The sequence below is a fragment of the Helianthus annuus genome, chromosome 6 (genome assembly GCF_002127325.2).
Source record: "Helianthus annuus cultivar XRQ/B chromosome 6, HanXRQr2.0-SUNRISE, whole genome shotgun sequence".
NCBI classification, from domain to species: domain Eukaryota; kingdom Viridiplantae; phylum Streptophyta; class Magnoliopsida; order Asterales; family Asteraceae; genus Helianthus; species Helianthus annuus.
In genome coordinates, this window is record NC_035438.2 from 96,061,574 (window position 1) to 96,086,883 (window position 25,310).

At 35.1% G+C, this 25,310-nt stretch overlaps 1 protein-coding gene across 1 annotated transcript; it reads right to left on the bottom strand.

Annotated features, from left to right (window-relative positions):
- Nucleotides 1-5,734: 5,734 nt before the first annotated feature.
- Nucleotides 5,735-7,064, bottom strand: LOC110932790 (nicotianamine synthase). The gene has a single exon (XM_022176046.2). The coding sequence runs from the start codon at nt 7,058-7,060 to the stop codon at nt 5,813-5,815; it is 1,248 nt and encodes a 415-aa protein (XP_022031738.1). The 5' UTR covers nt 7,061-7,064; the 3' UTR covers nt 5,735-5,812.
- Nucleotides 7,065-25,310: the final 18,246 nt, after the last annotated feature.

The window sequence follows — 25,310 nt, forward strand, 5'->3', positions numbered from 1 at the left end:
CTTTGGTTAATTACTGTTTATACGGATTGCAACTAACGGCACTAAACGAAACTCTATCACTCAAGTCCCTACTACAAATACCGATTAGTCGCCGGGGTCAGGCGAACGGGTTATTAGTTGATAGCGCTATTTAGGTGTTTACCAGCCTCACACCGTGCCCTGGTTTGGGATCGGTCGTGAACTAATGTACTCAGGCATCCGTCAATGATGATAGAACATTGACATCGGGGCATCCTGCGGATACGCAACGGTTACCTAGTGTTCGGTATTGGAAAAACAGTTTAGTCGCTAACTTTTGGGGTAGCTCCCCATGGCATGTATAAACGGATAAATTAACTGGTGAAACAAGTTTTTGGTAATTAAAACTGGACAACTAGTGAACTCACTCAGCATTATTGTTGACCCCTTACTGCATGCTTTGCAGGTAACCAGTGACGAAGGAGCTTGCTGCTTGGGAATGAGTAGTGTCTGTCCACCCTTGTGTTGGGTGTTACCTTATTTTGAAATATGAACTTCGTTTAAACTGCTTCACTTATGCTTCCGCTACTTATTACTGTTTGAACTTAAAACTTTAAACTCTGAACTTAATATTTGCTAAGCTTATGGTTAGTAAGTATTACTTTTGTTATCAACTTAATTATTCAGTATAATTGGTGGCTGGATCCTGGTCAGTCACGCCCTCGAAGCGGGTGTTATCCGCAGGTGGATTTTGGGGGTGTGACATTACGTGCTTATGTGCTTCTGTGATTACGTGAATCTGTGGTTATGTGCCTACATGTTTATGAGATGCGTGTTTCAACGTGTTCCTAAGCTTTAGCAAGTAGTAGACGTGTGAGGTGAGATTCGATTTGTTGTGTCTGAGACATACGACGATGTCTATTGCAGACCATGTCATCATCTGGACACCGAACCCCACTTACTCGCCAAAAGAAGAGAGATAGGCGTCTCGCTACTATCATCGCCAAGAGCGTGGCAAAAGCTGTGAGCGATGTCTTTGAAAACGCCAGCAAGTCGTCTGAAGAGTCGCGAATCGATGCTCCTAAGGATACCAGCAAGACTGGGTTCAACTTTAAACAGTTCAAGGCATGCGGACCAAAGGAATTCACCGGAGAAGATGGCCCAACAGCCATGGTTCAATGGTTTGATTCTATCGAAGTCACTCTGCGCCAAAGCGGCTGTCTAGAAAATGTCCGCACCCTCAATGCTACGGGCGTCTTCCAGTCCCGATCTTTAGACTGGTGGACGGCCGAATGAAACAAATGCGGGAATGATGCAACTTATGAGCTGACATGGAAGGAGCTGAAAGCCATCATGATGGACGAATTCTGCCCTCCCCATGAACGCCAAAAGTTGGAGGACGAGTTTTGGAACATTAAGTAGAAGGATGGAGATAACACTACCTTGACTGCACGCTTTAAACAGCTCAGCATCATCTGTGCCGATCAGGTCAAGACGTCAGACATGGCCATCAAGAAGTATATTCGAGCTCTACCCGATTGTGTTGCCGATTTCGTTCATGCCGCCAAGCCATCATCGATTGAGGAGACCTACCTGCTTGCCGCTGAGATCAATGACAAGCGGGTAAAGTTTGGTTTCTGGGATAAGCATACCAAGTCTCTGCACCAAGCCACCGCCACGTCAACCGTCGACACCACCACTGCTCAACCCTCCAAGTCGTTAAGAAGAAAGAAGAAGCACAACAACAACAGCTCCAGCAACAAGAACTGTGCGGTGACAGCGACTGCTGCCCCTCTGCAAGCCGTACCGGCACAGCAGCAGTCTCACCACCGACAAGCTCCAGTGACCAATGCGCCGCCAGCTAAGCGTGCTTACACAGGTCCCCACCCACTCTGCCCTACATGCTCATACCATCACCCGGTGGGAATCGCCTGTCGTTTCTGCGCCAACTGCAATCTTTACGGGCATTTCACTGCGAATTGTCGCTATGGTCCCCGACAAGCCCCAGTTCAAGCCGCCGCTCATCAAGCTCTACTTCCAGCCCCTCAGGGCCAACCTACAGCTCAAGCACCTGCGGTCAATGCTCGAGTCTGCTTTGCATGTGGTGATCCTAACCACTTTGCAAACATGTGCCCGAACCGGGTTGTGAAACAAGAACCCCAGCAGCAGCAGCAACAGCAGCAGCCTCAGCAGCAACAGCAAGCAGCCCGTGCCAGAACCTTTAACATCAATGCCTGTCAAGCCCAGGCTGACAACAACGTGGTTAATGGTACGTTCCTTGTGAATGGTATTTATGCATCATGTCTGTTTGATACTGGAGCCGATAACTGCTTTGTGTCGTTTGAATTCGAGAAGCTCCTTAGTCGTAAGCTCTCTTATCTCCCCTCGTCATTCGAAGTCGACGTTGCTACTGGAAGAACCATCGCTGTTAACTCTGTTCTTCGTGATTGTACCCTAGAGCTCAACAATCACGTCTTTCCAATCGACCTTATTCCGATGCAACTCGGAAGTTTTAACGTCATAGTAGGCATGGACTTTCTTCGCGAAAACCATGTTGAAGTTGTGTGCTTTGAGAAGATGATTCGATTCTCGCTTGCGAATGGTGATCTATTGTGTATGTACGGTGAAACAGCCTCGAAGGGTCTCAAACTTATGTCATGCGTTCAAGCTAGCATGTATCTCTGCAAGGAATACAGCGCTTTCTTGGCCAACATTGTAGTAGCAGAGAAGGAAAAGAAAAAGAAGGTTGAAGTCAAAGACGTCCCAGTGGTTCGTGAATTTCCTCAGGTATTCCCTGATGACCTTCCCGGACTACCGCCAAGTCATGATATCGACTTTCATATCGACCTCATTCCTGGAGCTAACCATGTTGCTAAGGCCCCTTATCGACTCGCGCCATCCGAAATGAGGGAACTCTCAAACCAACTCCAGGAGTTACTTGAAAAAGGTTTTATTCGCCCAAGCACCTCTCCTTGGGGCGCGCTAGTCCTTTTCGTCAAAAAGAAGGATGGATCGTTCAGGATGTGCATCGACTATCGGGAATTAAATAAGCTGACCATCAAGAACCGTTACCCTTTGCCTCGAATCGACGACTTATTTGATCAGCTGCAAGGTGCCAAGTGTTTCTCGAAGATCGATCTACGTTCAGGCTATCATCAGTTGCGCATACAAGAGGAAGATATACCTAAAACAGCCTTTCGCACTCGATACGGCCACTATGAGTTCGTTGTTATGCCTTTTGGTCTAACCAACGCACCCGCGGTTTTTATGGATCTGATGAATCGCGTGTGTAAGCCTTATCTTGACCGTTTCGTCATCGTGTTCATCGACGATGTCCTGATTTATTCCAAGTCGAAAGCCGAACACGCGCAACATCTACGTTTGGTTCTCGAGTTACTTCATGGAAACCAACTCTACGCCAAGTTCTCCAAGTGTGAATTCTGGTTGGAGGAGGTTCAATTTCTGGGTCACATCGTGAATAGTCAGGGTATTCATGTCGATTCCGCGAAGATTGAAGCAGTTAAAAGCTGGATTACGCCTAAGAACCCGTCTGAAGTCTGATCATTTCTTGGATTAGCGGGTTATTATTGACGATTTATCGAAGGATTCTCTAAGATCGCTGTGCCGCTTACCGCTCTTACCCATAAAGACAGGTCTTTTGTTTGGGGAACTGAACAAGAGTCTGCTTTTCAAACCCTTAAATGTAAGCTCTGCAATGCTCCCGTTCTCACATTGCCGGACGGAAACGACGATTTCATTGTCTACTGTGATGCTTCCAACCTTGGTCTTGGCTGTGTTCTCATGCAACGAGACAAGGTTATAGCTTACGCATCTCGTCAGCTCAAAATCCACGAGAAGAACAATACAACCCACGATCTCGAGCTAGGCGCAATTGTTTTTGCATTGAAGATTTGGCGACACTACCTGTATGGTACCAAGTGTACGATCTTCACCGATCATAGGAGTTTACAACACATCTTTAATCAGGGGTTTTTTTAACTATTTTAGGTTATGTTCTCGCGGTTCTCGCAATAAAGGTGGTTCTCGCATGAACCTTACCCAACAAATATAATACTATACATCTATCATAGACAGGCTATCAGACAACCTATAGTGTTATATTTGTAATATAATAATATATAGTGTTACATAGTGTTATATGGTATTATATGGTGTTACATATTGTTATACGGTGTTTATATGGTGTTATATAGTATTATATATAGTGTTATAGTACACTTCTCACATTTTGAGCACTTTTTACAGGATCCTTTACCTATATATATATATATATATATATATATATATATATATATATATATATATATATATATATATATATATATATATATATATATATATATATATATATATATATATATATATGGGCTGGTTAACGTACAAATGCGCTTATCGTACATTACGTACGCTACAATCTCAGCCGTCAGATCATCTTCCCGCATTGAAAATCGCATGTTGTTTTTTTGTAACAATTTCGCATGTTGGTTTTTTAACATGCGATTTCTTCAAAATTACCACATGCGAAATTGTTACAAAAACCAACATGCTATTTCATCAAAATTATCACATGCGAAATTGAATTACCACATGCGAAATTGTTACAAAAAAACAACCTGCTATTTCATCAAAATTATCACATGCGAAATTGAATTACCGCATGCGAATTGTTACAAAAAAACAACCTTCTATTTCATCAAAATTATCACATGCGAAATTGAATTAACACATGCGAAGTTGTTACAAAAAAACACCTGCTATTTCATCAAATTTATCACATGCGAAATTATTACAAAAAAAAAAAAAAAAAAAAAAAAAAAAAAACATGCGATTTTCATTGCGAAAGATGATCTGAAGGCTGAGATTGTAGCGTACGTAATGTACGATAAGGGAATTTGTACAGTACCCTTTACCTATATATACCTATATATATATATATATATATATATATATATATAGGGTGGGATTCTAGAGTGAACACTAGTGTATTTGTGAACTGAGTGAACAAATCCTGGCCATTGATCTACACACGTGTATGGCCAGGATCTCATCATCAAAAGCTACACTAGTGTTCACTCTTGAACCTAATCCTATATATATATATCCTATACACCTCGAAATATATCCTACACAACTCGTAATTTATCATACACAACTAGTAATTTGTTATACACTTTAAATTAAGTTGTTTTTTTAATTTGGAAAAAATATATATTTTGAAAAGGAGTTACAAATTTAATTTAATTAGTTATTAAAGGGGAAGAATACAATTAATGATTTTTGTAAGTTTACCAATATACCCTTATATTAAAATAAAATGCAAATATTAAATGAAGTAAAATGAAGCATTCTTATTGGTTGAAACTTGTTCTTTTTTCTTTTTACAAAAAAATTCTTCTCATTTGAACCCTCCACTATATATATAAATATATATATATATATATATATATATATATATATATATATATATATATATATATATATATATATAGGGTGGGGTTCTAGAGTGAACACAAGTGTATTTGCGAACTGAGTGAACAAATCCTGGCCATTGATCTACACACGTGTATGACTAGGATCTCATCATCAAATCGTAAAATATACTAGTGTATTTCAACATCAAATCCTGGCCATTAATCTACACACGTGTATGGCCAGGATTAGTTCACTCAATTCGTAAGCTACACTAGTGTTCACTCTTGAACCTAATCCTATATATAGAATTAGGTTCAAGAGTGAATATATATATAAGATGTGATTTCCAATACATTTCCTTTGATTTGTATATATATTTTTGGAAATTTATATATGTATGTAAACAGGAAACTTGAAGACATTAAAAAGGTAGCAATCTTTTTCTTAATATTCTAAAGCAAATTCGAGAGCCATTTGCGACCAAAAAACGATCAGAAGAAGACTGGAGGTGGCAAAACAAGCGACCACACTTTCGGTTGCAAAACACACAGCCACAAATAGGTCGCAAAGAAGGGCGATCACAAATCCAGTCATAAAACGGGTTCACAAATTCGGTATGAAATATAGAGACAAATCTTTGGGTCCCTAATATGGGTTGGAAAGTCATATCGGTTGCAAAAGCTGGTTGTAAATTGGATTGGTGACAAAGATGTCTGCGAGCCAAAAAATCAGTTGCAAATCTGTCGCAAATAGCGTTTAGAGGCGGATTTTTGGCCATTTTGACGTTTGCAAATGGCGATTTTTGTATTGTATTACGATCTATAGTGTTTGCTGGGCTCCCATACTTACGTGAGATGACAATAGAGTTTATCACATCATCATCAGGATGGTAAATCGAGAGAACATCCAACCCTTTAAGAACTTGAGGGTCCACAACGTGGTAGAGAAAAGCTCGAGCACCATGGGCGCTCCTAAGCATGAGGATGGCACCAGGGGCCATGTACTTGGCTAAATGTTGAATAACCTTAACTTTTTCATCAACATCTATCCCCACCAGTGCAGCCAAGAAAATAACATCATAGTTTTGCAACTCATTAGTCACATCCATTATGTCTGCAGTGTGAAAGACCATTCTTTTGGACAAGTCATCATCAGATGCAACGAGATGAGAAGCCATTGAATTCGCTAACAAGTCAATGTCATAGTTGTGAAAAGTTGTTTCCTTTAGATAGTAAGAGGCCAGGACGATTGAGGTGAGGGGTAAGGGGCCAGATCCCACAAAGGCGACGCGCTTGGGGGCTTGTGTAGTGGAATAGTGTTGAATGAGGATGTTGTACTCGAGACGGTTAAGCTTTAGGTAATTGGAGTAGTAAGGGAACATGGTGAGGTGGAGAAGTGGATTTTTGAATGAGCCTAAAATGGTGGAGAAGTGAGCTTCAAGATGGCCCTCGGCCTCACCACATAGTCTAATGAGCTTAATTCTAATTTCATGTATACTTTCGGGGAGAGTGGCTATATTGATAGAAGAGTGCGGGATGCATGTGTGGACGAGTTCGGTGAAGAGGTTGTCAACATGGTTACAGGGTTTGAGTGTTTCAAGCTTGGAAAGTTGCTTATAAATCTCACATACTTTCTTCAATAGTGTGATCTTTTCTTGGAGGGATTCCATGCCAAAGAAAGAAACAGTTCTTATGTTTTGGATTGGATTTGGTATTGCTGAATTATGAAGGTCTAGTGCAGTTATAAGGCAAGCTGTAGGTCCCACACACCATCAAAGAAGGGGTGAACCTTGCCTGGGTTCAATATGATGTCACCAAATAACCTTGCTTTTCCTAGACCAAGTGTGCATGCATGCGAAACTTTAAAAAAAAAAATCATAAGAGTTGGATGAAATGTTTATCATTCATCGCTGTACATTCAAGTATATATTTATCATTGTATATAATTTCTCTAGTAGTTAGTTCTTAAATAAGATATTGAAATGTCCAAATTCAGTAAACAGAGAAAACATAACAAGCTAGTTAGTAAAAATACATAGATAATAGAAAACATAACAAGCTAGTTAGTAAAAAATACATAATAGATGCTCGTCTTTTCTGTGTAATAAGAGTTGATCATGATAAAATTCAACTAAAACGTTATATGTGTTATGAATAAATTATTTATGGTGACTCTCCACGTTCTTAACTCTCGTCTCTTTAGTTACTCTTGTATTAATAACATGGCCTATATATAGAGGTCCTATGTATTTGATATGAGATGCTCAATATCAATAAGAATTATCCCATTCTCCATACTTCTTTCTCTACATGATCTATGTTCTCATGTTTATCGTGTATATTGGTTGCTAATAGCCCGTTGTTTTACAACACGTTATCAGCACGAATCGCTTTTCAAGTTGGATTACATCATCTTACAAGTAAGTTATCTACTTTTATAGCTTGTATTTTATTGCTCCATCTTAGCATGATTAATCTTGGACAAGCAAAACAAAAAGTCCTTATGAAACCATATTTTTGTTGTATTATTTGCCTCTTTATGGCTGCACCATTTTGTTTTCAGTAACCGATTGTTTTCATTACAAACAGTTTGGATATATAAGTTTTTTTGACAAGGTGGTTTATTACTTCGTTTAATCATATTCTAAGTTTAAACTAAATAAAGTCTATTTTGGTTTATAACCTTTAAATAATTAATCAGTTTGTTTAAAATAAAAAATAAATAAGAAAAAGTAAATAGTTAAAATAATATGATTATTATTTATACATGTCATTTCAAAGTTAGATAAGCTCGGATTTAACTAGTTTATACCCCTAGAATAATTAATTAATTATGGAAAAATAATTATTGATACATTCATCCAAGGTTTAAAGAGAAAACAACAAACCTGTTAATATACAATCACTGTAACCAAAATAGAATTTCAAGTATATAATATGATTTGCTTTTAGTTATATTTGAACAGTAAAATGAGCCATAGAAAAAAAAATTCATGACAGTAGTTATAGGGTTACTGAATTGACATGTATAAAAAAATAATAATAAGTTTTTTTTTGTCAAATAAGATCAGACGTTATTGTTTGTTGAGCCCAAAGAAAAAGAAAATTAATAGCCCACGTTATAAATAAATTTTACAAACTATTCCTTTATATGTATAATGCAATTCTAATATATATTGTTTGCTTAAAAAAACAAATATGTGTTAAATCATAATTCTAATATATATCGTTTGCCTAAAAAAAATATGAGTTAATTGCATTAGTGTATGTGTTCTATATTCTTAGGAGCCTATTCTTATTCTAATTGATAAATGTGTTTACAATATTTGTGTAAATTTTATTTATACCGATTATATCATGTATGTGTAATTACATTATGATTTTCAAACTAGCTAATGTAAACGTTGTTTATGGATATCAAACGACAACATATAAGTATATATATTAATTAATGTATCTACATACTTGTTATAATAATTTTCTAGTTAAAGTTTATTTAAGATTTATTGATCCTGTTTTAACATATTTTCAAGCTTGGATAATAATTTGGTAAACCCTTTGGGTTAAAGTTGAAAAAAAAAAAGGAAAATGATGGACGCATGATACCTTTTAATAGAAATTATAATTGTGAAAATTGCAATGATAGTCATTATAATAACGAGATCGACAATTAGAAATTATAACGATAGCCAAGTTAATAATGATGTATTGATGATAATTGATTGATATTAAAATTAAGGCATGTTGAACATGACGGGACGAGAGGCGACAAAGAATTTGTGAGGATTAAAATGGTTTTTAGTTTGAGAGTGTTGATATGTGAGGGGTGAAGACCATATTTATCGGTTTCAATATTTTTCTTTAAAAAATAATGAGCATTGATTGGTTATTTAATTTTTTTTAATCAATATGATCGTCAATTGTGTTCAATGGCCATAAAAGTCTTTAGTCCAAAAATCTTTCAACGGTTTGCATGAAAGTGTCAAGAAAAAATTGAATGTATTTATTTATTTGATATATCCTTTAATATTGTTTTCGTGCATTTGTACATGATTAACTGGTTTAATATTTTACTAATATATATATATATATATGATTTAGTAAAGGTAGTGTGAATGTTGTGATGCTAATAAACCTAATACATTCAGTGATTAAATGGTTTATTGTGTACATGTCTTAGTGTTAATAATATATACATTCGCGTGCACACTATATTAGTATTCATTTGTAAATTGGTCTTTGCAAGATTCCATATATTATCTACATATACTATTATTTGGATTTGCTTATTGAAGTTGATTTAATTTTCGGATTTGCCTATTGAAGTTGATTTAGTTTAAGAGCTTTTTTATGATTATATGTTATTATGAATCACGAGGAATTGATAGTTGTGTATGTTTCAAATAAACTTACACAAATAGTTGTTTGTAAATGATAAAAAAAATATTATATCATAGATGTTTATTATACTTCTATATGGTGACATGTTATAACATCATGTATTGTATAATATGATTATATGGTATGCCTTGTAGTATGGATACTATTAAATAGAACTCATAAACCAAAGTTGTGGTTTTTTTTTATCACTATCATGAAAGGGAATAATATGTTTAGATAAGACACCTGAAGTGTCATAATCCCTAAATGTCATTATCAGTTTATATAAGGTCATAAGGTAAAGATTGATAAAATTATATGACTCATATATAAAATTACTTCTCAAGTGATGTTATGTGAAGAGAAGATTATTTATATTGAAAAACCGAAAAAAAATCATTTATCACACATAAGATATGCTCTTGAAGTAGCAATATCATTAAGAGATTATGAAAAGGTTGAAATGATTTTATATTCATGTGACCAAGTAAATAATGGAAAACTATGAAGCATTTTCGGTTATTCCATTCTCTTAAGTAAATTGATTATATAATGATCACTAAAATGTTTTGATCATGGACATAATTGAGAAATTTGTAATGATGATATTTTTAATAATGAGATGGACCACCAAAAGTGGCAAACTAAGAATAATGAGATGGACCACAAAAGTGGCAAATTAAAGAGTGATTGCATAACGTGATGGTTTGAACTTTGAAGTTATAATATATTCTCTCGTATCATACGTTTTGTATTACATACGAGCAAGTAATACACATACGATCATAAACCAGAAGTTTATGGATCATAATTATTTAATTAGTTGGCATGACCGGTTAGATCACACCGAGTCAATGATGATGTGAAACATAATGAAGAATTAGAAGATTCTTCAAGCTGATAATTAGCATGTATTGTTTGCTCTCAATGGAAATTTTATTTTTGCCAAATAAAGGAGGGTGTGTATCCCTAAATATTTTGGAAGTGATTAAAGGATATGCATATCCCAACATGGTACCATTTAGTGTTTTAAATCGATGCATCGTCTAAATGGTTATCAAATCCACAACATGAAGCTTGTGTGATTGTGGCTTAGCTAATGTGATAACAAGCATATTAATCCAGAGTAGTATATTTATTTGATAATAGTGAATTTGATTCCCAAATTATTAACGATCGTTGGAATAAGTGTTATTGTTGAGATGATCACTAAACGTCTACTGTTGGTTACAAACCCAATGATCATGAGAGGAGCAAAAGTTCATTTAGGTACATGTAATTTTATATATAGTACCATCAATTCACATCAAGCCAATAAGTTATAGTTCTCCCCATACAGTTGGTTTTTGGTCAGGAACCAAAGATGTCCCATCAAAGATTTTGGTTGTGCGACATATATTGTAACTCATCCACCACACCGCACAAAGATGGGACTTATAAAAAGTTTGAGAATATGTTGGGTATAAATAATCGTCTATGATTAAATACTTAAAGCCATTAGTGAGAAAAAATTCGTTTATGGCTTATTGGTTTTCACTTAAATGAATAAATGTTCCCAACATTAGGGAGAGATAACAAGCAGTTGAAAAGTGAAAAGTGAAATGAATTATCATGTCATCTTGATCCTCAGACTATAAACTATGAACTAGAAGTTTAAAGTATAATTCATTTACCAATATTAAAGAACAAATTACCAGACAAGTTCACTGACCTAAATAGAGTGACTAAGTAAGTCACATAATCAACTGCTTATGCTCCAATTATATTTGTGTCCCAAGAAGACATAATATATTTTTGTAATGAGTCTATTGCACGCCTAGAGCGTGGTAGACTAGTTGATTCCAATAATAAAATTCCTCGAAAATTGGAGCAAGTAATTAAGATGGTCAAGTCGAGGTTATAGTAATAAGATCTCCTGAAGAGACAATAGACATGATGGTTCAAGAAGAACCTCGGGTACCTGAAAATAAAGAGATCTCGATAAGTTGTATCATGTCTAAGATATGTATGGAATCGAATTAAAAATCGACGTCGTTATACTTTTGTATATAATGTAGCGCTTAAAATGATTAAATGATAAGGATCAAGATTTAAGATCTGCCTATGAATGAATATTAAGAAATGATTGGCCAAAATAGAAAGACGCAAATAAGGCAGAGTTTAGTTCTCTAATGAAATGGAAAGTTTCTGGACCAACAGTCCATACAACTGAAGTTGTAAAATATGTTGGATACAAATGTGTCTTTTACGCAAATCATGTGAAAATAAGATTAAGTGATATAAGTCAAAATTGGTGGCACAAGAATTTTCACAAAGACCTATGATTGATTATGAGGAAACGTATTCTCCAGTGGTGGATGCATTGACTTTCCAATATTTTATTAGTCTGGTAATATAGAGAGAGAATTGATGTGCGTCTATGAATGTTATGTATCACTAGATACTAAAAGTATACATGAAGGTCCCTAAAGGATTTGAATGATCAAAATCATGTAAGTTAAGTTCTCGAGAACAATATGATCGTTGTATATAGATTCATTTTTGTTTACGATTGAACTCTTGATGAGTTTTCTAAAGCAATTGAGTTCAATAAAGATAAATCAAAACATCTTAATGATGTAATTCTTGTGCACCAATAAACATACATAGAAACTGGTACCCAGTGATTGTGATATCTCAATAAATAGTGTACACGCATGGTAAAATATGGATTTTGGAGATAAAAAGCAAGGGTTCATGACATTTTTGCATATGATGTAGATATCTATATGCTAAATAAGAAAATTTATGTAGCAAAACTTCTAAAGAGTGACAACACATGCATATTTGGATAAGATGGAATAAATTCCCCCATGGATTGATAATGCTAGAAGCATCAATGATGTTAAAACCTCAAGAATGTATTATATGAAGTTGACAAAATACATATGGACTAAATAGTCGAAACGAGTGTTGTATAACTCGAGATATTCGCATAAAGAGGGATATAAGTCTGATTAAACTAGCCATGTTCTATGAACATTCTACTTTTAAAAGTTCACTATAATCGTAATTTACAGTAATGATGTCTAGGCATCATCGAGAGAAATTGTCGAGCTTTTAGAGGGAGAATTTTTGAATGACCTTGGCACGGTCTAACTATTACTCGAACTGCAGTTTGAGTATATATGTAATTATATTTTACTAATCCCTCAAGTACATCTAGAAGATGATGTTTGGATATTTTAGTATCGATATAGATGAACCTTAAAGTATGTTAAAGTTTGTTAAGTCATTTGTTATAAGAAATGCCTATTATCATCTCCTACCAAAGTAGAGATTCTCATTCTAGAAGTACCATCGTTAAATACATAAGTGCATTAATATGTTTTGCTAGTTATGTATGGTTATAATATCTTTCACTTGAGCTTATTGTCATGATATAACCTTTGTCAAGCGAAGAGACATTGGAATGAGTTCAAAGAAATATTTCAGGTATAAATGATATTTGATTATATTTTACTTACCCATCAAAACAAGTTTGGTTAGTCTTGTAGATGCAGGAATGTAACGAAACACAGTTGTGGACATATGATAATATTTGGAGGGGGGCACCTAAAGTCTCGTTAGAAGATTATACAACATTGCTCAACATAAAGGATTGCACATTAAGGGATCAAGCGACAAATCATTCGCTACAAAAGCTTTATTTGACTTTCAAGGAAGATGGGCACACGTCACTTAAAGGATACATGTTAAAATGAGAGGGAGACTTATTCAAGTTGCACTCTTTTTCCCTTAACTAGGTTTTATCCCAATGGGTTTTCTTAGTAAGGTTTTTAATGAGGCAACATACCTGATCCAAAAGTATCAGGAGGAGAAAATACGCGCTGCACTCTTTTTCCCTTAGCTGAGGTTTTGTCCCACTGGGTTTTCCTAGCAAGGTTTTTAACGAGGCAGCATCTCTAAGCGTATCAAGTTGACAACCAAGCATATTAAAAGTAGATATATTATTTTCAATTATCACGTGGATAGTCAAGGGGGAGTGTTATGAATAAATTATTTATGGTGACTCTCCACGTTCTTAACTCTCGTCTCTTTAGTTACTCTTGTATTAATAACATGGCCTATATATAGAGGTCCTATGTATTTGATATGAGATGCTCAATATCAATAAGAATTATCCCATTCCCCATACTTCTTTCTCTACATGATCTATGTTCTCATGTTTATCGTGTATATTGGTTGCTAATAGCCCGTTGTTTTACAACAATATGTATAATAGAATATGCGTACTGGAACTGTTGTTTTGAATCTTGTAGGTGGGTGCGCATATACATGCATACATATATAGGATTCGGTTCAATTAAAAACCACAAAGAGTTGTGAGAACAATGAGAACACCTAATTCCTACGCGAGTTGGCTACCATTTTCGCACAAACCGAGATGAGAATGTTATAAACACATCTGTAAAAAGAAAAAAAAATTGTCGAGTCAGTAGTTACGCCCGATGTAAATTTTATTTACGCCTCATGTAAATTTTCTTTATGGCGAAATATTTTTTTACGTCGAACATAAATTGTTGCATGGCCATTTTTATTTATTTTTTATTTTTTTTTACTGTAAGAAGTGATTATTTTTAGGATTTTTGAGAAAATATTTTTTTTAAGAAAAACTTTTGAAGACCTAGTTTTCACCCAAGCTAAATGCTAAAAACTAAACCTCTAGAAAACCTAAAAAAATCTCAAAAAACACACAATAATTTTTTTTAAATATTTTTTTAGTTAAATCGCTACTTTTAGTAGCAAAAAAAATTTCTTTTAAATGTTTTTTAATAACGAAAACTAGCTTTCCATAAAAATATTAAAAAAATTGTGTGTGTGTTTTTGTTTTTTTTTATTTTTTAGGTATTTTTTGTTGTGTTCACATTTGTTCTCACGGTTATCGCAATAAACGGTAGTTCCTAATGATCCTTCTTCTATATATATAGGGGAAGGTTTAAATGAGAACACTAAATATTGTGAGAACCGTGAGAACAAAGGAAAAAACCGTGAGAATTTGGTCAAAAACAATTCAAATTCAAAATTTTTTTCTGCACTTATCATTATTATTCGAATATAATGTTAAAAATTTAATTTACACGTTAAAATTTACGTGAAAGCATAAACAAAGAAAATTTACACATGTGTAAGTTTGCCATTTACACATGTGTAAATCTGTTATATTTACACATGTGTAAAAAATCTAAAAAGAGTGATTTTGAAAGGAGAAATGAATTATTTGATGTTGTAATTTTTTTTTTTATGTTGTATCTTAATTACAATGAGGTTTGTATTAAAAGAATTGGTTTTGATTGTTTTTTTTTTTTTTCATTCATTCTCACGGTTCTCGCAATATTTAGCGTTCTCAAGATAACACTCCCCTATATATTACAATGAGGTTTGTATGTAATGAAATTATAAAATACAACATCCCTTAACGTACAATACGTATGAGATGAAATTATAACGTGTAATTAGTTTTATAACATGCGTGATTAGGTTGTTACCCCATGTGTGATTTCTGATTTTGTACATGCGTGATTATGATTTTCAACATGGGTGATTATGGTTTTTCAACATGCGTGATTAGGGTTTTGAGTTTTATAATGTACGTAATTTCATCTCGTATGCATCGTACGTTAGCTAATATTGTACGTTAACCCATCCCTATGTGATTAATTTCATCTCCCATGTGATGGTTTTCAAAGGTGTTTAACCACGGTTTTCGAATTTCCGACGGGTTCGACGGTGTTGCAAGGGAGTTCGACGCAGACGAGGGTTGGTGGTGTTTCGACGCTGATGGGGGTGGTTTCGAAGTTGAACGACGACGGTAGTTTTGAAGATGAACGACAGCGGTGGTTGATGTTGTGGGAGGTTCGACGGCGTTGGTGGTTTTTGGTGGTCCGGTTTGGGGTGAACGGGTCCGATGTGGTTGTTGACGGTGATAGTTTTGGTGTTCGATTTGGGGGTGAACGGGTCTACACGCAGTAAACAAAGGTCTTCGATTTCTTTACTCTTCTTTTGTATGATTATTTTTGTTTGATTATATATTTCAGTTCTTGTGTTGTTGTATAGTTGATACTCTTTCAACTCCCAGGTAGGGTGTTGAATTTTAGAGACCCGACATACGTCATGAAGGATTTGTATAAGGAGGTTTTTTCCAAATAAGTGGGCCTGAAAAATTATTTACCAAATTAATTGCGTTGTTTATATATATATGTATATATATATATATAGGGGAAGGTTCAAATTTAATTAACTTGTTTTTTTAATTTGGAAAAAGTATTTATTTTAAAAAGGAGTTACAAATTTAATTTAGTTAGTTATTAAAGAGGAAGAATACAAATTAATGATTTATGTAAGTTTACCAATATACCCTTATATTAAGATTAAATGCAAATATTAAATGAAGTAAAATGAAGCATTCTTATTGGTTGAAATTTCTTCTTTTTTCTTCTTTAAAAAAATTTTTCTCATTTGAACCTTCCACTATATATATATATATATATAGTGAAAGTGTAAAATACAATATCACTTAACGTACAATACGTACGATATAGTGAAATGCATGTTATAAAATAGCATGGATGAAATCGCATGTGATAATTTTGATGAAATCGCATGTTGGTTTTTATTAACAATTTCGCATGTGATAATTTTGATGAATCGCATGTTGGTTTTTTGTAACAATTTCGTATGTGGTAATTTTGATAAAATCGCATGTTAAAAAACAAACATGCGAAATTGTTACAAAAAACCAACATGCGAATTCAATGTGGGATGAATATCTATATATATATAGGGATGGATCATGAGAAAACTAGTTTAAATGAGAAAACCAAAAAACAAACTAAAAAAGCCTAAAAACTATTTTTTTTTTACAATTTTTTATAAAAAATCGCTATTCTTTATGTATGGAAAAAAATTTCAAAAAAAAAATTGTTGTATTGCACATGTGCACTAATACGGATATAATGCACATGTGTAGTACACATATAATGCACATGTGCAGTACAACAATTTTTTTTTGAAAATTTTTTATATATAAAAAATAGCGATTTTTTTTATAAAAATTTGTAAAAAAAGAATTGGTATGTTTTTTTAACCTTTTTTTAGGTTTTTTTAGTTAGTTTTTTAGTTTCTCATTGAGATATAGTTTTCTCATGATCTTCTCGCTATATTTTTAGTTAGTTTTCTCATTTAGATGTAGTTTTTCATGATCCTCTCCCTAAATATATATATATATATATATATAGGGAGGAGCTCATGCGAGAACCACCCTTATTGTGAGAACCTTGAGAACCAATGTGAACACAACCTAAAATAGCTAAAAAACCTAAAAAAAACCTAAAAAAACCTAACCCCCAACCCCCCCCCCAAAAAAACCTAAACCCCCCACCCCCCCCCCCACCCAAAAAAAACCTAACCCCCCCACCCCCCAAAACCTAACCCCCCCCCCCCCAAGCTAAAAAAACCTAAAAAAAACCTAAAAAAACCTAAAAAAAACCTAACCCCCACCCCCCCCCCAAAAAACCTAAACCCCCCCCCCCAAAAAAACCTAACCCCCCCCCCCCCCCCAAAAAAAAAACCTAAACCCCCCAAGCTAAAAAAAACCTAAAAAAACCTAAAAAAAAACTAAAAAAAACCTAACCCCCACCCTCCCCCCCCCAAAAAACCTAAACCCCCCTCCCCCACCCCCCAAAAACCTAACCCCCCCCCCCCCACCCAAGCTAAAATGCTAAAAACTAAACCCCCAAAAAACCTAAAAAAATCTAAAAAAAATCTAAAAAAATCTAGAAAAATCAAAAAAAAAAATCTAAAAAATTTTTTTGATTTTTTTAATATTTTTTAGGTTAAAATCGCTACTTTTCGAAGCAAAAAAAAAAATTTTTTTTTTAAAAAAAAAAATTAAAAAAAAAAAAATTTTTTTTTTTTTTTGATTCGAAAAGTAGCGATTTTAACCTAAAAAATATTAAAAAAATCAAAAAAAAATTTTTTATGTGATTTTTAGCTATTTTTAGGCATTTTTGGTGTGTTCACATTGGTTCTCGCGGTTCTCACAATAAGAGATGGTTCTCGCATGATCTTCTCCCTATATATATATATATATATATAGGACAGCCAAAATGAAAACCACCTCCAGTTGTAAGAACCGAGGGAACCACATTCTAACCACTAGATCAACAAGTTGGATGGAAAATATTAAAATTATTTAAAAATTAATATTAAGTATTTTTTGGCTTATTATTTTCTTTAATATATCCAAAAAGGTAGTTTAGCAAAATTACTCTTTTTTGTCTTTATTGTTTTTTTATTACTTTTTTGTATTATTATGTTAGTTTTTATTTTTTAAGCATATTTCTTTTAAAAAAAACATTTTTAAATTCAGATTTTCTAAACAGATTTTTTAAACTTTTTACGTTTGACATTAAACTTTTTACGTTTTACGTTAAAATTTTTACGTTTTACGTTGACACGTTAAACTTTTTACGTTTTACGTTAAACTTTTTACGTTTTACGTTGAAAAGTTTACGGTTTTAACTTTTACCTTAAAAGCTTTACGTTTTATGTTAAAAAATTTACGTTTTACGTTAAAAAGTTTATGGTTTGAGATTTTTTTTCAAAAACTTTTTTAGACAAAACGAACGCACCCAGAAAGTGCAACTCGGTAGGTGTCTCAGATAGATTGTTATGATCATCGACTAGGAAAAAAAATAAAAAATCAACAACAAAAATCAAAACAATGTTTGGATTCTTGAAAAAAAAACGGGGTTTTGCTAAGATTTTTTTCCGATAATTAGAGGCTGCAAACTGGGGTTGTAGGTTTAAAAATCTACCATCTACCAACCGTGCCGCACCATCGTCATCAAAATATACATTTTTTTTGCATCATCACCGCCCAATTCCAGAACGGATTAAAACCCACATAGTTACATAGTTCACTGTGCGAAATCTACAAAAAAAGCATCGGCACCAAGCGGGGCACCACCGGGCACCTTCGGCAACGCTAGCAAATCGGTCACCTGTAAAAAACAGTCGACATCGAAGCCAGCAGACAAAAGACTCAAGCAATGGCAAAAGACACAGCTAAAGGTAAACAATCCAACAAAACCAAAGACTCGAACAAATGGCAATTAACAGGTAATCAATCCAACAAAACCAAAGACTCACCAACGTCGATGCCGGCAGTGGTTGTTCCGGCAAACACCCCCAAACCACCTGGGTGGCAGCAGCGCGCCATACGGCGGCAACAGTACCTTAAAAAACTCATCAAGAAACCCCTTCAAACAAAATTGAGCTTAAAAAAAACTCATCACAGTACCTTAGGTCGCTGGAAAGTGCTGAAGAACAAATACCGCCTCCAACCACCACCCCTCTACCCACCATTCACCGCTACCACCGCCTTCGACACACCGTCGCCCCTAACCCACCACAACAGCCACCCCTTCACCCATCTTTCACCGCCACCACCGCCTCCTAGTGAGAGAGAGAAACAGACAGCGAGTTCATCAACTACGGGGTGGGTGATGCCGGCGTCGGGTTCATCGGGGATCGGCGGCGAGTTCATCAACTCCGGTGTGTGTGGGTGGCGGATTGGTGGTGATTATCGGTGAGTTCATCAACTCCGGCGAGTTCAACAAACTCCGGAGAGTTCATCAACTCCGGCGAGTTCATCAACTCCGGCGAGTTCATCATCGGGGGTCGGCGCGCGAGTTCTCCACCTAGTCATCTGACATGAAGAAATCTGCAAGTTTTTCAAGTTGTAGACTATTTTGGTGGTGAACGATTTGAGAGAGAATAGATGAGAGATTCAAATTTTGGGGGAGGGTTTGATGTAAATGAAAAGTGTGTGGAGACTTAAATGGACAAAGACTTTAAATGAGTAATGAGAGATGAGAGAGGAGAGAGTATTTAAAAAGTCAGTGACTTTAAATGAAGAGAGATGGAGATTTGACATTTGTGGTAAATGACCAAAATACCCTTTTTCTGATTGGTTGAAAGTGGTTGTCGCGGTTCTTACAACTGGGGATGGTTTCTATTTTAACGGCTATATATATATATATATATATATATATATATATAGGTAGAGGATCCTGTAAAAAGTCCAACTTTTGTGAGAAGTGTGAGAAATAATTTGGGAATGACAAGTGTCCCTTATCTTAATTAATTCAAAAGGGTATATTAGTAATTGTCCATTCTTATCAATTAATTAATTTCCAAAGATAACTGCCAAAAATATCAGGCGATATATTAGGGATGTGATTCGAATTCGATTTGTTCTATACATTTAATTGTTTACGGTAAGTTCTTGTTGTAGTGTTATATTCCTCAGTCAATAGTGTTATATTATGTACAGGTATCTTTAATCTCCTTTTCATAGTGTTTTATCCCCATCAATAGTGTTTATTCTGTATAGTGTCTTACAGTAAACAGATAGTGTTATATCTTTCTATAGTGTTTTATCATGTAATATATTGTTCCTTTCATAGTGTTTTATCCTCATCAATAGTGTTTTATTCTGTATAGTGTCTTACAGTAAACAGATAGTGTTATATCTTCCTATAGTGTTTATCATGTAATATACTGTTCCTTTTCATAGTGTTTTATCCCCCATCAACAGTGTTTTATTTATGTATAGTGTCTTACAGTAAACAGATAGTGTTATATCTTCCTATAGTGTTTTATCATGTAATATATTGTTTTTTATAGTGTTATAAAAAGTTGTTGTGAAGGAAATCGAAGAATTTATTTCAGTACGAGAAATTCGCTGAATTCTTAGGAGATTGATGGGGGTTTTGAAACAGTTACCATAAATTCGCTGATTTATAGGAGATTGATGGCGGGTTTTGAAACGGTTACCATATTTGAAACGTTGGAAAAGTCACTATTGCCCTTTAATTTTACATAAGGTCCTTCTAACTAAAACACAATTTACATTTTATACCCTATTGATATCAACCATTAGATCAAATATCCAATGGTTTAAAACACTTCTTACCCTTCTCACTTTGATATATATATATATATATATATATATATATCAAAGTGAGCATTTATCTATATTATGTTAGGGGAAGGTTTATTAGAGAAGAAATTATTATGAGAAGAAAAAGAAGAAAATGCATATTAGTAAAATACTATTTCATTTATAACTCATATCGTTAATTTTTCTCTCTATAATTAATTAGTCAACTAATCATTAATTATATTTACATATGATCTACAAAACCTACACATATCATAATTTTCCTACATATACCCTACACATTATACAATTTTATCCTACACAGTCGAAATTTATCCTAAACACCTCGAAATATATATTCTACACAACTCGTAATTTATCCTACACAACTAGTAATTTATTCTACACTTTAAATTAAGTTGTTTTTTAACTTGGAAAAAGTATATATTTTGAAAAAGAGTTACAAATTTAATTTAGTTAGTTATTAAAGTGGAAAAATACAAATTAATGATTTATGTGACAACCCTCGTAATTCCATGTATCCCGTACAACTTATTAATAAAAATTAAAGTGCTTGATGACTGTGCTGAATCATTTAACTACTTTCTGATATCTGTGTTATATTTACATGTGCTTGTTAACACATTAGTAGTACAGAAAAGTCATTAAATAGTCTGTGTGTTTTCCTAAGTGTTAGAAATCAAAAGTGTTACAAAAATATATATAAAAGACACTTTACGGATTAATTAAGCACTTTAATGGAACAGTGTCAAACCGAACAACCAGACTTTACCCGGAACATAAAAATATTACCAAAGACATTGTTTTTACTTTTCTGAGCTAGTTAGGTCCCCGAACACCCTAACACACTTTATATTAAATAACACATAACAACACCCTAACTAAACACTTAGATCCTAACTAAATGTAACAAGTTCCATCACCACCCAACCCCATACCCCCCCCCCACACTCGACGGTCATCTTAAGAGGTGACCCACTCTCATTTCTTGATTATTTTAATGGTACAATGTTGGTAAATTAGAAACACATTGTATGCTGGTTAATAGGGGAATGTGGTTTATAAGTATACATAAGAGGTAACCATCTTCATTCATCCAACACTCACCACCAACAACTTCTCTTCTCCCTCCTTCCACCACCTACGGCCGCCAACCCCCTCCACCATATCACCACCATCAAAGCCTTGTTCAATCATTTTACGTACACACAAAGGTGCAAGGAGTCCTACAAACAAGCTTGGTGCACTCGGAAGTTCAAGAACCACTCTAGTTTTCTTTTATCCACCACTTTTATGCCTTGTTTCTCCCCTAGCCTTGTGCTAGTAGTAAGTGTTCTAAAACATCATCTTGTTCTTGATTTTAGTGGTTAATAGATGGTTGAATGATGAAATGATAAGAAACACTAATGAATATAATCTAAAGTCTTGAACATAAGTGTTAAAGGGTGGATAAAGAGAAGATATATGGGTAAATCATGTGGATCTTGTGTTGTTATGATTATTACATGTTGTTTGTTAGTAAGAGTAAGATGGATCATCATCTAGACATACTAGTTCATGTTTAAGAACATGAACTAGTAAGATGTAAATGTTAGAGTTATGAAGGATGATGAAACCATCCACCCATGAACTTGAAACTTGAGTAAATATAAATTTTCTTGAAAAATAAGGTTATAAATTTGTAGATCTAAAGATCTACAAGCGGTTTTTCGAAAGAACCAAGTGAAAAATACTAGTCTTGATAAAACCCGGATCTTGTATGAACTAAATACATTTTTAGTAAGTAAACAAGTGTATAAACACTTGTGTAGAAAGAAAATTCCACAAAGAAATATTTTCGAAAATCATGACTAGAAGTTGTGAAAATGCATATTCTTTAAAAATAAAGTTTTTAAGAAACTAATCTTATTTGTAAAGATAACAAGACCTACTAAGCATGTTAGTAACTTACTACATATTTTTACAAACTTTCAAGTTCATGAGTTTGTGGTTTAGGCTTATTTTTGTCAAGATTAGTGAATAAAGATGATATATTGTTGGTTGGTAAATTGTTTGAATGATTTTTACAAAAGAAAATGATATGCTAAAATCATGTGCAAAGGTGGGTAGCAGCTGGAACAAGCTGGAAAACACTTTATGCACATCTGGGGAAGCCTTACGGACCATATGGTCCTCCCCTTACAGACCGTATGCTGGTCTGACCAGCAACTTTCAAAGTTGGCAGTTTTGGTCCCTGTGCGTGTATGGTCATGTTTTGGCACTTCTAACACCCGTCAAACCCATTTTTAAGCTCCATAAGGATGTTAAAGTATGGGGAACATGAAACATGATCAAAAATATGTCGGATGTCGGTTCGTTTGGCCGTACGATCGCGCTGTTCGGTAAATTACGACGGAATGCGCACGAACGCGAAAAACGATCCAAATTGCGCGACGAATGGATTTTTGACTAGCGAAACGCTAAAATAAAATATTTTAATGCTTACATAAATTTTTGGATGTACGGATGCACTCAGAACGTAAGTTATGCGCGAAAATGCAAACTTATGCACTTTTTGACCCTTTTAGTACCTGAATAAGCATAAAGTTTATTTTAGCACACTGAACCCCTCAAAGCCTATTTCTAAGCTATGTAAAGGATATTTAAGGTGTGTTTAACTTATGGTCATGTTCCGAAATGTTTGTTACAGTTCAAATTGGCATACTTTCGCAGTTTGTCAAATTTAGTCCCTATAAGCGTATTAACTTGATTTTGCCATACCAAAGCCTTCAAAACCTATTTCTAAGTTATGTAAAGGTTATTTAAGGTATCTTAAGCATAAATTGATGTTACGGAGTATTTGTAGCGTTAAACTGATTAAGTTTACGCACCAGTTTGCGTATAATTCTCCAGAAAGCGATATAGAGTTTAAAATTGAATAAAAATCAAAACATGAAAAATGTCAAACATAAACAAACAAACATTGGGATCAAATAACTTTATTTCATTGATAAATGAATTGTTTACAATGATTACAAGCACAGATGTCACACGAAGCCACAAGTCTCGATATTCTATTCATCCCGGTGCCGATAAAATGTACCAGGATCTTCGCTATAAGTACTGGTGGCCGGGCATGAAGAAAGATATCGCTCTCTACGTTTCGAAGTGCCTGACTTGCTCGAAAGTCAAGGCCAAGCACCAAAGACCCTCTGGCTTACTCGTCCAATCCGAGATCCCCATGTGGAAATGGGAGAGTATAGCAATGGACTTCATAACGAAGCTTCCGCACACGCCATCAAGTCACGACATCATCTGGGTTGTCGTTGACTGTTTGACTAAATTTGCTCACTTTCTGCCAATACGAGAAGACTATAAGGTAGAAAAATTAGCCCGAATCTACACTGATGAGATCATTTGTAGACATGGGACGCCTCGCGACATCATCTCTGCCTGCGATGGTCGGTTCACCTCGCGTCTTTGGGAAACGTTTCAATCTGCTCTTGGTACTACACTTAATCTAAGTACCGCTTTCCATCCCCAAACAGACGGTCAGACTGAAAGAACGATTCGTACCCTTGAAGACATGCTGCGCTCGTGTGTCGTAGATTTCGGTGGTAATTGGGATGCATACTTACCTTTAGTCGAATTCTCGTACAATAACAGTTATCATTCCAGCATTCAAATGGCACAATTTGAGGCATTGTACAGAAGAAAATGTCGATCGCCTATTGTATGGCATGAGATCGAAGACTCGCAAATAACCGGTCCTGAGCTGTTGCAAGAAACGACTGACAAAATCCTCCAAATTTGGGACAATCTGCTGAAAGCTCAGAGTCATCAGAAAAGTTACGCTGATAGACGCCGCAAGCCCCTTGAATTTGACGTTGGCGACCACGTACTCCTAAAGGTTTCACCTTCGAAGGGTGTGGTCAGATTCGGCAAGAAAGGAAAGCTCGTGCCTCGATATGTGGGACCCTTTAAGATTATGGAAAGGATCGGAAAAGTAGCCTACAGACTCGAACTACCGGAGGAACTTAGAAACGTCCACCCGACTTTCCACGTTTCGAACCTCAGAAAGTGTCTGGCTGAGCATGATTTACAAGTGCCACTTGAGGATCTACAAGTGGACGAAACATTACACTTCGTGGAGAAGCCTGTCGAGATCATGGACCGAGAAACCAAGCAGCTCAGGCGCTTACGCATTCCCATTGTGAAGGTTCGCTGGGAAGGAAAACGCGGCGCAGAGTTCACCTGGGAATTCGAAAGCGACATGAAGGCAAAGTACCCGCAGTTGTTTGTTACGGCTAAAGCCTAATTTCGAGACGAAATTCCCTTAAGTAGGGAGGCTGTAACACCCCGTGTTTCGAAAGTCAAAGTCAAAGTCAAGATTGAAGTCAAAGGAAGAAAAGATTGCTAATTGCGATCTGTCACTCCTTGCTTAACTACTGTTTTGACTTCTTTGACTTGTAATCGAATCTTTTATTTTAATCGCTTTAGTTGTATTATGTGGAGTATCTGTGAATAGTCGAGGTTTAATCGATGTTTATCGC